Source organism: Alligator sinensis, unplaced genomic scaffold (assembly GCF_000455745.1).
Source record: "Alligator sinensis unplaced genomic scaffold, ASM45574v1 scaffold409_1, whole genome shotgun sequence".
Classification (NCBI taxonomy): domain Eukaryota; kingdom Metazoa; phylum Chordata; order Crocodylia; family Alligatoridae; genus Alligator; species Alligator sinensis.
In genome coordinates this window covers 439815-454833 of record NW_005842284.1, presented here as the reverse complement: position 1 = coordinate 454833, position 15019 = coordinate 439815, and the positions used below count along the sequence as shown (strand labels likewise).

General features: G+C 45.1%; 1 protein-coding gene across 1 annotated transcript in view; it reads left to right on the top strand.

The window, feature by feature from the left end:
• Positions 1 to 15019, top strand: part of SYN3 (synapsin III) — a 364275-nt gene that overhangs the window by 128879 nt on the left and 220377 nt on the right. The window contains exon 4 of the mRNA XM_014521984.2: positions 10754 to 10845. Within this exon, the coding sequence (XP_014377470.1) occupies positions 10754 to 10845 (92 nt within the window). The remainder of the gene's footprint in view (positions 1 to 10753; positions 10846 to 15019) is intronic.

Genomic DNA, 15019 nt, shown 5'->3' with positions numbered 1-15019 from the left:
GCCTCTAAAGAGATCTGACTTGCGGCTAGCTGATCGATAGACTGATCACCTATCGATCCTTCTTCTTGTTGCTGAGCGCAATCCCAGACGTACCCTTTTCTCGTCGGCTTGATTTACGGACGGATTCACTGGCTTGGGCCCCGCCAGCTGGAACAACTCACGTGGTTGTTCAGACGACTGGACCAGCTGCGTTGCAACTCCACGCGGCGTAAGTAAACGTTTTTGCAACCATTAAACCTTGTCTGCCTCTCCATTCACCAGCCCGCCCTGACGAACAAGCAATTTCTAACTCACCTCGAGTCGGCTCTGGCCAGCTGAGACACTAATTAGGGGGGACTAAACCCTGTCAAATGTACAAGCACCCAGAGATTTCAAATAGGAGTTCATAATCTTAAAACATGCTGACCTGTTATGGTTTCTCTAAGTCTTTTGCAAAAGACAAATTGCTCTAGTATGTTTCTGTTGTTTCTCTGGTATTATCCAAGGGGTGCCTTAAGTCTAAGAAGGAGTGTCTCGAGTCTAAAAACATTGAGAACCAATGGTGTAAAGCAACCTAAATAGCAATGGGAATTGGATGGGGTGAGGACACTTTTCCCCATGTGGGAGAAATGCTTCAACAGGTCTGCTGACAGAAGTAAACAATGGGCACTGACAGAAGTGACATTTTTGTCATGCAATCAGCCCCCTGAATAATGCTCTACAGACATGCCCTGACAGAAGTGCATGGCTGCAGAGCGCTTTAAAAGTGACCAAGTCTGCAATAAATGAACCCTTATTACATGAGGGTTCAGATGAAGGGCACTCCAACATGGAGTGCCTTCATTAACTTCTGTTAGTGCCTGCCTGGGAGCAAGGCTGGGCTCATGCAGTCCAGCCCTGCCCACCCCTGGTCCTGTCTTCGGGATGGGAGAGAGTTCAGTCTGGAGTTTGCCCAGCCTGTGGTGGAGGCATGGATTGGAGCCACCTTGAGGTGGGGGGACTCCAGTTCACTCATCCCAGCTCCCTCCTCTCTCCCCCCCGCCCCCATTCTGAAAACAGCACCGAAGTGGTGGGGGGGAGGGCAGCTAGGGGAGAATGGCTGCAGACGCACAGTCTGCAAAGTGGAGCTCGATTTCCCCCCCCCCCGTACTAACAGAGAACATCGGTTGGGTTGGGAGGGTCACTGTAGCTTAACGCTTCCTGTGAAGTGCCATGAGCTACATAGGGGAGCTGTACATCTGTAAGCGCACAAAAAGAGTCAATAATCTCTAATCAAACACATTTACTAAACATGCATGTACTCATCCTGCTCACTCTTCTTTCTGCTCAGAAACTGTGGGCTGCTAAATCATTTGAAAAACCTTACAGTGGTGCAGATAATATTACTGTAGTGCAATTCCATAATTATGAATTGCTGGCTTTCGCTTATGAAACCCTGAAAATTATTTACCACAGTTGTTGGAAATGAAGGTACAAAATCAATATTGGATCTCATTTATTTGCATAAAAAAAAACCTCTTCCCAAATAGAGACCAATCAACTCAAAATAAATGGGCTTGATTTTATTGAGAGCAAGTGACATAAGGAGATTATATCTCTGAAACAGGAGTGGGCAGTTATTTGGGCCTGAGGGCCACATGGGGAGTTTTGATCAGCTGGTATGGGCCAGATCAGCACCCCTCAGCCTGCAACAACTCACCAACACTCCCTATGGGACTGTGGGCAGGCTGGGAGCAGTGTTTGGGAGTTGGGAGGAGTAGGTGAGGCTGGGATCATGGGGCTGGGTTGCAGGGCGGTGACATCTCTAGACTGGAGCTCAGGCCACAGGTTCACTCCCTACATGCCCCTGCTCTCCGGGAGTGCGTAGAGAGGGGTATGTGTGGAGGCGGGGAGGAAGGGAGCACTACCTGGACCCTAAGTCCCAGGGACCTGCTATAGGTGAGGGGAGAGAGGCAGGATGGGATGTGTGTGCAGCACAGCTTGCTCAGACGGTGTGGTCCACGCTGCCCGCCTGGTGCTCTGCATGGGGCCAAGCATGGGCCAGGTGTTGCTCTGCACCCCCCACCTCAAGTGTTGGCTCCTGCTCCTGATTGTACCCCTACCAGCGTGGCAGGCAGGTGGCTTCAGCCAGGCAGCACTTGCCCCAGCATGTGGGGCTTTGGCTCCAGCACCCAGGAAAGTGGCCAGGAGCTGAAGCCGGAGCCCTACGTTCTGGGGCAGGAGCTGCCTAGCTGAAGCTGCTCGTCCACCTGGCCAAAATGGCACAGTGCAGCACAGCAGGAGCAGTTTCCAGCAGGCTGTTCCTGGTGCAACTGCAGCTAACTGGGTGCTGGTCTGTGCCCCCTGCCTCTAGCAATGGCCCCTGCCCCTGCTGTGCTGCACTGCACCCTGCTGCACCCAGCAAGCACACAGGGCTCTAGCTTCAGTTCCCAGTTGCCTTCCAGTGGAAAGTGGCCAGGAGCTAGAGCCAGAGCCCTGTGCACTGGTGCAGGAGCCGCCTGACTGATGCTGCTTACCCAGAACGGCATGGTATGATGTGGTGCAATGCAGTGCAGCAAGGACAAGATCTCTGCTGCTAGAGGCAATGAGTGCAGAGCAGCACCTAGCTGCAGCTGGACCAGGAACAGCGCACCAGAGGTTGTGTACGCTGGCTATGACCGGGCTGTGGGCACCAGCCGGAGCCCAGCACCAGCTGCCCCAGCATGAGCTGGTGGGGCTTGGTCTCATGCAGAGCACTTTGGGAGCAGCTGCGGGCCAAATCCAGTCACCTAGCGGGCTGGATGCAGCCTGCAGGCCATATTTTGCCCACCCCTGTTCTAAAATGACAACTCCTGGCCCGTTTCAGAAGTAAAAACTGGAAGTCTAAAGGGCCCGAGGCAAAGGCTTGTTTTTGTAGTACACTGTGCTTTTTGAGAAGAAAGAACAATGAATTAGCAAGGAGTTCTTAGGAAGAAACACAGCCCTCTCAGGGCAAAAGGGTAGGCAGTATAGGGAAAAACAAATTGATGGAAATCTTGTCTGTTTTCTGAATCCTGCCTAGAAATAACTATACCTAGCATCAGTCTCTCAAAGTGACAGTTATTTCCTATAAAGTATTAGTCAGACTCAAAGAGTAAAAGCATCTGTGGTAAGAAAAGAGCTGAAGAGAGGGGAATAAGCAAACCCTCATGGAATATTTGAATATTATTCCAGTGTGTGTGTGTGGGGTGGGGGGGGGGGTTACGTACTGGCACAGATAAACACTTGTATGCACATGCGCACACATGCATAAAGTGTATGTATGTTAATGGATTTACATTTACATAGGCAGAGAAAGGCAAGGATTTTTTATGATACTTTTTATTGAACCTTCCTCAGCCACTTGATGCACAAACGTTTGTCTAACACGTCTCCCAACTACACAGTAGGTTCAGTAAAAGATATCACAAAAAATCCTTGCCTCTCACATTTCCTGAAGTATCACAGCTACAACAACAATCCAGCCCTCTCTTGTGTGTGTACACACGCACAAAAATGTTAAAGGTGTTGTAGCACCTCCATAGGTAAAGTTGCATTGAAGTTTGTAGATATAGCAGTATTAAAAAGTGGTATTTCTAAATTTAAATGCTGGGGACTACTGAACAAAATGGAAAACTATCCAAAAGCAAGAGAGGCTATTTATGAACTTTCACTGCCAGCTGTTCTGTTGGAGTGATAAGTGGATTGATCCTGAAAGACATCAGAACAGAGTGTTAAACCCAAAGAGAACTGGAAGCATTACGTAATCAAAGCAGTGAGAGGAATGAAAGTTGCCTATGATGATGGATGTGACTTGCTTGAAGTGTTGATGATTCATATGTAGTTGTTTGTGTGGATGCATAATTATTTGTATATAATTATATATACCCACATGCATACAGAGGTATTATTATAGTGTCTCTAGGATAGTATCCCTATCTTGAGCAAAGATGCAAAGGAAATTACTTTCATTATGTATATTTAAAGCAAAAAAAGTTGATTGCATAGTGCCATTTGTAGCCTGGGTGTACATGGGTTTGAACTCCTCTCTCTAATTGAGGGAATTATTAGCAGGGCAGTGTGATGCGGAGGGACACAACAGCCCAGTGGCCACATCCGTCCCCATAGAGTTAGGCCCAGTCAATCAATTACTTAACTATATACAAATTTATTATTACAACAAAAGCATTAAAGGGTAAGGACATAAATTCGATATATGTGTAGAAATTTACAAAACCACAAGCCCTATAACACACACACACACACACACACACACACACACACACACACTCTTATTATTATTTAAAAATACAGATAATAGAATAACCCAAAACAAAGGATATTGATCGGGCAACCTTATAACTCTATTAATATACAAACTATTACTTCAGCTTATTCACATAAACTATAAGGCATAGTCAACAAATATAACCAGTAATCCATAGACTACCTGGGTGCCCTCCAGGGCAGGGGCCCCACTCCCAAGGTACCACTACAGGAAAGGAGGTGGGGGGGAAAAGAAAAAGAAAGTTAGATCCCAAAGACTCCTAAGCTCCCCCACTATCACCCAGGAGCAGCCCACATGGTGCCCCTTTGCAACCCTGGGGGCGTCCCTCTCCTGTTGAGACCCTCTCTCCAGGGTAACTTACTACTCCACAGTCCAGGAGGGTTGCCTCCCATTCTCCAGGTCGAGCTCTGTTCCCTGCCGGGCTTTCCTGCTGCCCAACTCTGCTGCCGCCATGTAGTGGGCACTTTACCTTGTGCTACAGGTTGGAGGCCTGGACAGCCTTGTGCAGCACCAGGTCTTGGTCTGCTCCCAGACCTTCTGGGCAGCATTGTCTGCACTGAGCTGCTGTCCCGAGCCACCTCGAGTGGCTCCCAGGGGCTCTCACCCTCCGTGCAGCGCCTCCTGCACTGAGCTCCCAGCCTCATGCTGGGGGCTGTCAACCTGAGCCGCCCAAGGGACTCCAAAGGTCCTACTCCGTGCACCGGCCTGTGCACCGTGTCTCTGGCTGCACACCAGAGGTTGCAGACCCAAGCCGCCTCACACAGCTCCCAAGGTCTGGACACTGTGCTGTGCACTGAGAGCTTAACCACTGGAGCTGTCCGCCGCTCCCCACTGATGGAAGTCTTCAGGGGCTCTTCCTGGGCTACTGCTTCGCCCTGCTTAGCAGCTCTCCTCAGCTCTTCTAAGCACTGCTCTTCTCTCTTCTCTGTCCCTGATGCATCTTCCTCATGCTGGGCACGCATCTCGTAAGCTCCAGGGCTTCACCCTGGAGACACAGTTTGTAGTCAGTGCTTGCTACTAGTTCTGTGCGAAGTGGCTAGTATTCACTTCGGATTTGTATTCGGCCAATTTGGGGGACAGCGATTCGATTCGGTGATTTGAATCACTCTCCCGAATTGATTCGGCTGAATCTCCAAATCATCAAGGCCAGGCCCCTCCCATGCCAGTTCTCCCAGCTGGGCAATGGCTGCCCCGCCTGCCCCAGCTCCCGGCACTTTAGGGGAAAAAAAAAGTCCTGACTCAGTGGGTGCTGCCAGGCAGGGGGCAATCCCTGCTGGCCCCCACTACCCCATGATACATGGGGGGCTCTTCCATGAGCCCCCCGAAGCCCCAAGGCTGTTGCAGGAGCCATGAGTCACGGGGGTTTTCACATTTTTTTTTTTTTTCCTTAAAGGGCCAGAGCTGGGGTGGGCAGGGCAGCCATGCGGGGGGCTGGGAGAGCGGATGGGGGTTGGCAGGAGGTGGGGGAGCAGGCAGGAGATGGTGCCTGGCAGTGGTCCCCTCCATGGTCCCCTCCCCACTCCTCCAGTCCCCCCTCCCTCACCCCCTACTTACCAGCTCCGAGTCTGGCTCCAGCTCCCTGCTGCAGCCACTGGGGACTGACAGAGTCATTGAAGCTCTCTGAATCTTTTCTGAAGTTTTGCAGAACTTTGAATCAATTTGTAACTTTTTATTGGTACCCTGATTCGATTCGGATTCGGAGATGTGGCCGCTGAATCGAGCCGAATCTCCTCCAAATTGAATCCCCACCCGATGCTTTACACAGCCCTACCTGCTACAGTAGGAGACATACATATTCCCTTCTGTTTTCAGGGACTGAGCACGCTGCATCCAGCATTCTCTTTATCTCCCTTTTAGTTCAAACAGAGAGAGGTGGAGACAGGGATTTTAAGCCTCATCTAAACCCAGACTTTGGACACTTTACACTGCCATAGTTAACTGTCTACATTAAACGAGTTGTATTCTGTTATATTGGTAAACATGGGCTTATACACTGGTATAGCTATACAGAAAAAAGAATCAGCTCAGTAGGCCATCTTTGTAATGGCATAACTGCATCCAGCCCAATGGTTGCTTACATCAAAACAACTAATTTGGTAAGGAAAAATTGCACATCTATTCAAAATAATTCTTCTAATACAAGAATCCTATGTAAAGATGAGACCTAAATCTCTCTCTCCCATCTAGCAGTATGGCATGTTGTTACTAGGCTAGCTAATTCATTTACATTTTGTACTTTTAAATATTTGTCATTTTCCACTTTATTCCGTGGCCAAAATAAATGCAACTTAAAAATATTTAATCAAATTATTGTTTGAAACATCAAGAATGCTGAGCCCAATTTTAGGTAGAAGTCAAAGCAAGAATAAGGGATAGAGATGGAAAGCATTCAGAGGAGGCAAAGCTTTCATAAAATGTCCTAGGATGGCTTAGAGAAGTTTGGTATGTGGGATTTTTAATGTAATTGTGAGTCATCAAAATGTAATTGTGAGTCTTCTAAGTTTTTGGGTCACAAAATTACAGAATGTTCTTGGTCTACAGACCATAATGTTCAAAAATGGTTTTGAATTATTGTTTCACATTCGCCATACTTGATGCTGCATTGTTCTGCACTTTTTATGTAGTCAATTGCACCAAAATAAAACAAGTTTAAAATGCCACTGAATTAAAATCAGACCCTCCTGTCTTATCTGTAGCTACTTGTTCATCTCTCTCTTTCTGGGCTGACTGCTTTCAAAGATCTTTGCCTACAAGGTAAACTCGGGCTGGTAATGATCTCAGACTTGAGATTCTAGCCAAGGAAGTCATCAGGCCTACAAAAACCCACAGAGCTAAAAATATATGGAGTGATGGAAAACAGGAAATAATTACTGCTGACTACAGGACTCAGGTTTTTTAAATGTTAGCCAGCAGTGGCTTATCCAATAGGACAAAGCAGATATGTGAAAGAGGCAGAAACTCTTAATTTAGTAGATTAAGGCATAAAACTAATGCCATGGGAAAGCAAGCATATTCCATTAGGTATATTTGTGTACTTGAATGTTTTGGTGACAAGCATCTGGTAAATACTTTGTAAAGAAGTTTACACTGTGGTCAGTTTTGATGACATCACACAACCCAATTACATAGTTTTTACTGTGTAGACCAATGGTCATTAACTGTTTTGGACTTGAGACACCCTTCACTGGACTTGAGGCACCACTCCATAACTCTGTGAATTGGGTGGCACCCAATTTCAAAAATGACTTTATATATTATAGTGCCTACCTCCTTGTAGAGGGGCTGGGCAGTGTGGGCAGGGAAAAGTCTGAGCCTCCCTTTATCTATTTATTTTGCATGCTTATCTCCCCACACCTTCTGTCATCCTTCAAAGGATCTAGCAGCCCTCCAGGGTACCCAAGCACCCTGGTTGAAAATCATTGGTTTTGAAGGTTCAATGAAGAACAATAACCCATTCTGCCTGAGTAAAGACCATATAACTAGATAAGATCCAATGGGACATGTAACTTGCAACTAAATTCAGTTTGTGAATAATCTATGCTTGCTTGTTTGCTTTCTATAGACCTTGCCCTCATGGGTAGGGACCTACTCAAATTGTGATTTCATGGAAATCATGAAATTGAGTGATCTCTGTGAAATCCATGGAGGGAAAAAAAACTTACTAAAAATAAAATGCTGGCTCTCCAGTGGGAGCCAGCTGTACTCCCTGCCATGCAGCCCAGCACAGAGGGCTGCCAACACAAAGGCAAGTGGTCAAGGTGGCTGCTGCCCCAACCCCTCATTGCTGATTGGCTGAGAAGTATGCCTGTTATGCAGCCTTTCCCCCCTCCACCAATCAGCAGCAAGGAGTTGGGCACATGACAAACAACCTTCTCCACCAATTAGCAGCAGGGGACAGACCAGCTGGTCAGAGGTGGGGGGAAAGGGAGGAGCCATAAGCCTGTGTAAATGGTGGCTGACCCTGTGATCTGCCCACAAAATTGGCCAGCCACGGCCTTGAATAAGATCCCTACTTCTGGGTGCAAAATTAAACTTTCCTGTATGAAGTTGACATAACTGATGAAGTGATGTTTATCTGAGCCTACAGCAATTGTGGAAAGGCAGCCTTGGGAAATATGGTGTCTCCTGCCTTTATCATTTGGCTGGATCAAAACTAAAGCTATGGACAGAATATCACTTGAAACAGTTCAAATGGCTTTCAAATGCATGCAGAATAAACTGCTCCTCAGTGTGGAGGGAACAGGTACTATTTTGTGCTTTTTCATTTTGGAGCACTTGTATATGGGAGGTCATTTCTATGGTTATCCTACAAAGTAGTGCTCTTCCCTTCCTCCACAATCCCCCCAGCCATGGTCTCCCTGTACGCTAGCCATTGTGGTTGCAGCATGGGCTGTTGGACCCATTTCTCCTGACTCCTGGCACTGAGAGTGCAAAGAGATGCACTCCTTCCCCCCACCAGGACTGAGACCCATAACCAGGAGACTGATCTGCCAACCCCAGCAGGGGAATGTGGGGTCTCCAGAGACGCTGTTTCCCTTTCCCAGAGCCAGGATTCCTGCTCTCCAGCCTCCAGTCACCCAGCTTCCAGTAGAGGGACACGGGATGTCCTAGTTTCAGTGTGGGGTTCCTCTGGGAGAGCAGACAGGAGAGCACACAGTAATATCAGCTCCAATGATGTAAACATCTGTGGGATTTCATTTTAGAGAGTATGGGATGCTATGAGTGTTAAATGTAGCTATCCCTTTCCTTCCTGAATATCACCAATCCCCAGTCATGTGGTAAAAATCATAAAGTATGTAAAAATAACAAATTATATGATATTTTTATTTGCATTTTGATTTCTGAGTCATGAGAGTGCACTAACTTTGTGTTCTCAACCCTTTCTATGATTGTGAGGAATAGAAAAATGTATCTTTAAAAAAATGAAAGTAAATTCTCTAGATACTTTTTGGTTCCAGCTGGTTGAATGTCAAGAAAATTACTGGACAGTGCAAGAATCCAGCTGGAACTCAGCTAATTAGAGGACAATATTGCCCAATCGCTCTTTCAACCTCCATCAAAGCTACCTTTGAATTTTAGAATGGACTTTTTTTTCTGCCACTAAGTTCCAAGTTAATTTTTCTTCACCCAAATTTCTGGCTTATTGGCTGTAAACACAGTATTTCTTGCAGAAGAAAGCCTTTTGCCCTGGGATCTTGCACGTGTACAAGTTTATTATCCTGCTTTAAATACTTGAGAAATATGCAAGATTAAATGTGCCAACACTTTTTCTTGGGACATCGCTACATGTGTCTGTAAGTTAATTGCAGGTCATTCTTGAGATAAGCTGACCGAGCTGTGTGGTCTTGCTGGCCATCTACTGGCAGGAAAGCATCAATGCAGCTTGTGTGTAAGTGGCTGTGCCACTCCTGTTTTGATCCTGGTCAAAACATGAGATAATAATGAAACATCTGTTTACACCCACTCTTGCAATGAGATGCATTCAAGTGGACCATTGACTTAACATGGAGGCCAGTTATAGATTTTTGCATGGTTGTATAGGTACACCTACCTTATCCATCTTAAAGAATCATGCCTACAGCAATAGGCACGCTAGATAGGCATGCTACTCCTCTCTAGTTTGTTCATTACACTGTGATTAGGGAATACTTTTAGAACTCTGGATATGAGTGAGATGTTCCAACTGGTTATTAGCATTCTACTTCTGTCTAATGTCCTATACATTTTCTGCATCCGATTTGTGTTCCTTCCCTCATTATATTTCACGTTGGCCATATGACCTTCAGTTCATTTTTAAAAGATTATCACACATGTGGTATGTTTAGTCATTAGGATAAGAGGCTTAGACCATAACCTGCAACATGCTGCAGACATAATTGTCCTGAAGTACACTGCCTTTTATTTCTTATTGCTTACTTATTCTCTGCTAACCTTTTCGTGAATGTAAGTCACACTTTTAAAAGAGAAATTAAATGTTTTAATAATTAAACAGTAATATTAATAACCTGCTCAGCTCCACTAACCTTTTATTAGATAAACCTTTAATAGCTAAACCTGTAAAGTAGGCTCCAGTGTTTATCACCTTTCTAAACCATGAGGGGATTTTTTTTGTTTATTGTGGGAGGCATAAATCTTTAGTGTTTATAGCTGACCAGTGGCTTGAAAATGAATTCAGACATAATACTAAATGTATGCTTCCAAGTGGCTACTTGAATCAAGACTTTCCTTCTATTTTTATTTTTCTGGCCTTCTCATTCTTAATTCCTTTCTTATTTCTTTAGTAGTTATTATTTCAGTAAATCCAATCCTGAGTATTCATGCAGCATTAGTGCTGGAGCCATAAACACTTCAGTAGTAATTGGATCTACTACCGCCTCATGGAAAATTTTTGAAAGAAACATTTCGTTTCAAGACAATTCTGCTGCTAGGTCAATATATTTTTGTCTTTTCTGTTGTCAAGTAACATTCTATTCTTTTACTTCACTTCAGGCTGAGTTCTCAGAGCTGAATCTTGCTGCTTACGTTACTGGCGGCTGCATGGTGGACATGCAAGTGATGAGGAATGGCACCAAGGTAGTAAGGTGAGGAGCATTAGCTTTCATTGCAAATCTTTTTTTCTTTGGAAAGATATGAGGGTAAGGACAATGACCCAAGGGACCTAATCTGCACCCTGGTAGGGGCAATGGACAGATTGTTAGTGATTTTCATAAGCTTTCAAGTCAAGTCTTTGGGAAGACTCCAGTTGACATCAGAGGGCTTTAGATCAGGTTTTGTGTGTGTATGATTTCCTTATTGTTTTCCATCCACACCCTTCCCCATCTGTCAATGCAGGTATACCATTTTCAGAATTATTCTAACCTCAGGCCTGCTGGTCCTGTGTATAGAAAATTATTTTTCTTTCACTTCACTTTTATCTTCTTTAAGATCTTATGCAATCACTTTATTAATTGTAAATCATATCTTGAAAGCAAAGGCACCAAATATGTGGGGGCCCAGAGAAGAGGTCTGTCACCTGAAATGCATAAAACTTTCCACATGTCCAGCATCTTAGTCCCCTCCCACCACCGGCAAAAATAAGTCAGTGCCTATGCTTGAAAACACCCCCCACACGCGCTATGGTTTGATGACATCAGACTGATCACACATCTGTAGGCTGTAAATTGTTCCACATGCTTTATCTACCAACCTGACTTGCTCCAAAAGGCTATCCTTCCTTAAGAAGAGTTTTTCATTCCAACATTAACTTCAAAATTGCCTCAAAGGAGAATTCCCTATCTCATTTCCAGCAGTGCTGGTCTCTGTTCATCTTGGCCATCCAACCATTTCATTATTCAATCAGCATTAGAACAGTATTTACTAGAATTCAAAAAAGGTTATTTTCCCCATTCAAAATAGCAGGGGGACCCTTTGTCTTGGCTTAGAGTACAAGGTGGCACAGACTGGCTGTTGTGGCCCTGGCCCTGGTCCCAGACTGGGCTCAGAGTTGGAGCCACAGCCATTGGTCTTCACCCCCACCACCCCTGCCCTGCCCTTTTCTGCCCTGCCACTTCTGCTCCACACTTTTCTGCCCTGTCCTCCTTGATGCTTCACATACTGCCTTGTCCCCCATGCCACCTGACCACAACTGCTCTGCACCATCCTGCCCCCCCTCACTGCCCCCCCCCCACTGCCTCTGCTGCATGCTGCCTCTGTCTCCCCAAGCAGCCTCCCTCTCCTCACTACTGCTTTTCCTGAGTCATGGCTCCTAGTCCAGGGGCCACAGCTGGGGCTGGAGCTACTGCTATTGCAACCACTGGTACCTGGCTCAGCCAGAGCCAGAGCTGGACCTGGAGCCACGACTCAAGGTAAGCAATGGCAGGTGGACAGGGGAGCCAGGGAGGGTTAAAAAGGGGGTTGGGGGAGGCACAGACACCATGGTGGTAGAGGCAGGCATGGGAGGGCAGGCAGCAGTGGGGGAGTGGCAAAGGGCATAGACACTGCAGGTGGGGACAGGTGCCAGGGCACAGACATGGGGAAATAGGCAACAGGATGACAAGTGGCGGGGGTCAAGTTGCTTGACTCCTTTACTGCTTGCCCTCTTCCTCTCCTTTCACTGTTGTAGTGGTAGGAGGGATAAGACCCCCAATAATTAGATTCTGTATGTGGAAAATTGTAACAAATTTATAATTTTTTTCATTTATAGAATCTAATTATTATGGGGTCATCTTAAATTTGAAGTAAGCTTGGATTCAGGCAAATACAGTACATTTTTCTCTAGTTTGCACAGTTTTTGAATGCAATGTTAGGTACAGTCTCATTAGTGCCATATACAGAGCCATGATCCCCTCCCTCCACTCCATGATGTGAAACAACTCTACATATGCAACCCCTGATGATATTTTTCTAAGCCCAGTTCCTGTTTTGTTCTTATAATCATGATCACATATATTTTGAGGGTTTAAACCTCATTATGTTATTCCAGATTTATTTTTCTAATTTGCCTAGTTCTTTTTGTATCATTGTACTGTGCTCACTCGTGCACGTAAAGTAACATCTCCGAAGGTATTATCAACCTGTTCATGGAATTAATATAGTCACTACCATTCTCCTTTAGTGTATTAGTGGAGGCAAGAGAGTTCAATAAGTCTGTGAAAAGGAATACATAAACATGGTGAATGGAACAGTGGGGGACTGGGCTCTATGACTCAGTCTTACATTCCTATGATAGTAAGAATCACGCTAACATCCTGCCAGAAGTCCACCACAAACCTGACATGCTACTACCTAGCTTTGTAAGTGATCTTTCAACCCATGTTCAGCCTGTGTGAAACTTCTGTTGATTTTTTTTTTTTCATGTAAGATTACACAAGTCTCTGTTAAATACTTTACTGTATAATCCAGTTACATCCAATGTGGTCTCTTGCGTCCCTAATTTTTGTGTCTCAGCAGAAAACTCATTTTAATGCTAAGTGAACCTTAAGTCTTAAGCAACACAGCTGTTTTGTTGTGAGTGTCTGGAAGGGGTAGAGGTTGTGCTTTCTGTCTGTGGTGAGTGAGTGGCTGTGTACTGTTTGTGCCATTTTGCATGATTATTTACCTGAGAGAGACTGTGTGCATCTTTGTGTTTACCATGCATGCTTGTAAATGCTGATATTTTTATGACGGAAGGGTGAACTTGTAAGTGCATATTGGTATGGGTACCTGGTATGTATGGCTGAAGGCATGTGATATATCCGCTCTGATATACTATTGCGCGCACACAGCATTTGTTCACCATATGTGCTGATGTGGCCTCCTGCTCAGTTTGCTTGGGAGCACTACACAGTCGTCTTACATTACCACCTTTGGAGCAGTTTAGAAGACGTGAAGAAAGCAATTCTCCCTCACTTTTGAAAGTAACTGAAGTTGCACATTCCTAGTGAACTGTGTGGCAAAGCTCTCCCCTTGCTTAATTCTTGGTCAGAGCAGAATTCCCACAGTATTCAAGTTCTTTTGTGTAGAAATGGAGAACAGGTTTTCTGCCTTACTGTGTTGCAGTGAACTCTTATTCCCCCTCCTCCAAATCCCATATTGTTCCACAGATGTTTTCTAGCCCTCATTCCTATTAAGTCAGGCTAGAGGAAGATGAGCGTGCACTGGTGGCTACCATGTCTTATTTTCCTGGATGACACATACATCTGTCATACTGTACACAGCTAGTTCACATTTGCACTTCATCTCTCTCCCTTTTTTCCCTCCACTGCCCTCTTGCCCTACTCCTGTCTTCTGTCTTTCCATGCAGCTAATCACAGCTAACATCTCACACCAAAAAATTAAAAACAGAAATATTGTGGTGTTAACATGATATTTTTTGGTTAGCACATTGTTCACCCTGCTTGCTATTCTACACTATTCCAGTCCGTTTCTATCCAGCTTATCTGTTTTGTTTTTTTGCACAGCATCTGATGAAGTAAGCTTGAGTTCATGAAGGCTCATGCTATACATCTCAGATTTAGCTGGTCTATAAAGAGCAAATCTACCCAGCCTTTACCTGGCTCGAGACTAACTTGGCTAACTACTACTCCTGGTTCTTTGGGCCCGTAAGTGTTTACTGTTTGGTGCTGATATGTGTGGAGCCCTGTTCGTGGTTGGTCCCCAGACACTACCACATGATAATAATTCATCCTGCTAATAAACATGCAAATATGTATGCATACACATCCTTAAGCATGGACATTGTGTACCCATGGGCACATGTAGCTTGCCTTCCACATGTGTGCAACTTGCCTTCTCCACCCCCATCCAGTACTTCTAAGTCACAAGAATACATACTGTAGGAACCTATAAATTCACCCATGCCACAGAATACACCACCCAGACACACCTCACAGCCCATATACACACAGACCTCTATTGAAGATAATTTGATAATCACTGTGGTTGAGTTATTCTAGTCTCAGCAAAAATAAAATGCTAAGGAAAATGGGAAGGATTGACAGGTCTGTAATATTGTGGGGATAAATGAGAGACTCTTAAGTTAATGCTTATTCTGCAAATACTGTCTTAGGAGAAGAGAGTACCTCAGAAGAAACAAGAGAGTAACTTCTATCTCTAAAACTCCTGTGCCAGGAAGTTTCTAGCTTAGGGAGTTGCTTCCATTCAACTGAGAAATGGAAAAGCTTTCTTGGAGCTACAGGAGACTCTAAAGAGAACTATACATTTGGAAACTGAGAATAAAGATTTGAAGAAACTAGAGTGACTGAGTGGTAGAATGCCAAAAAACAAAAAACAACCCCC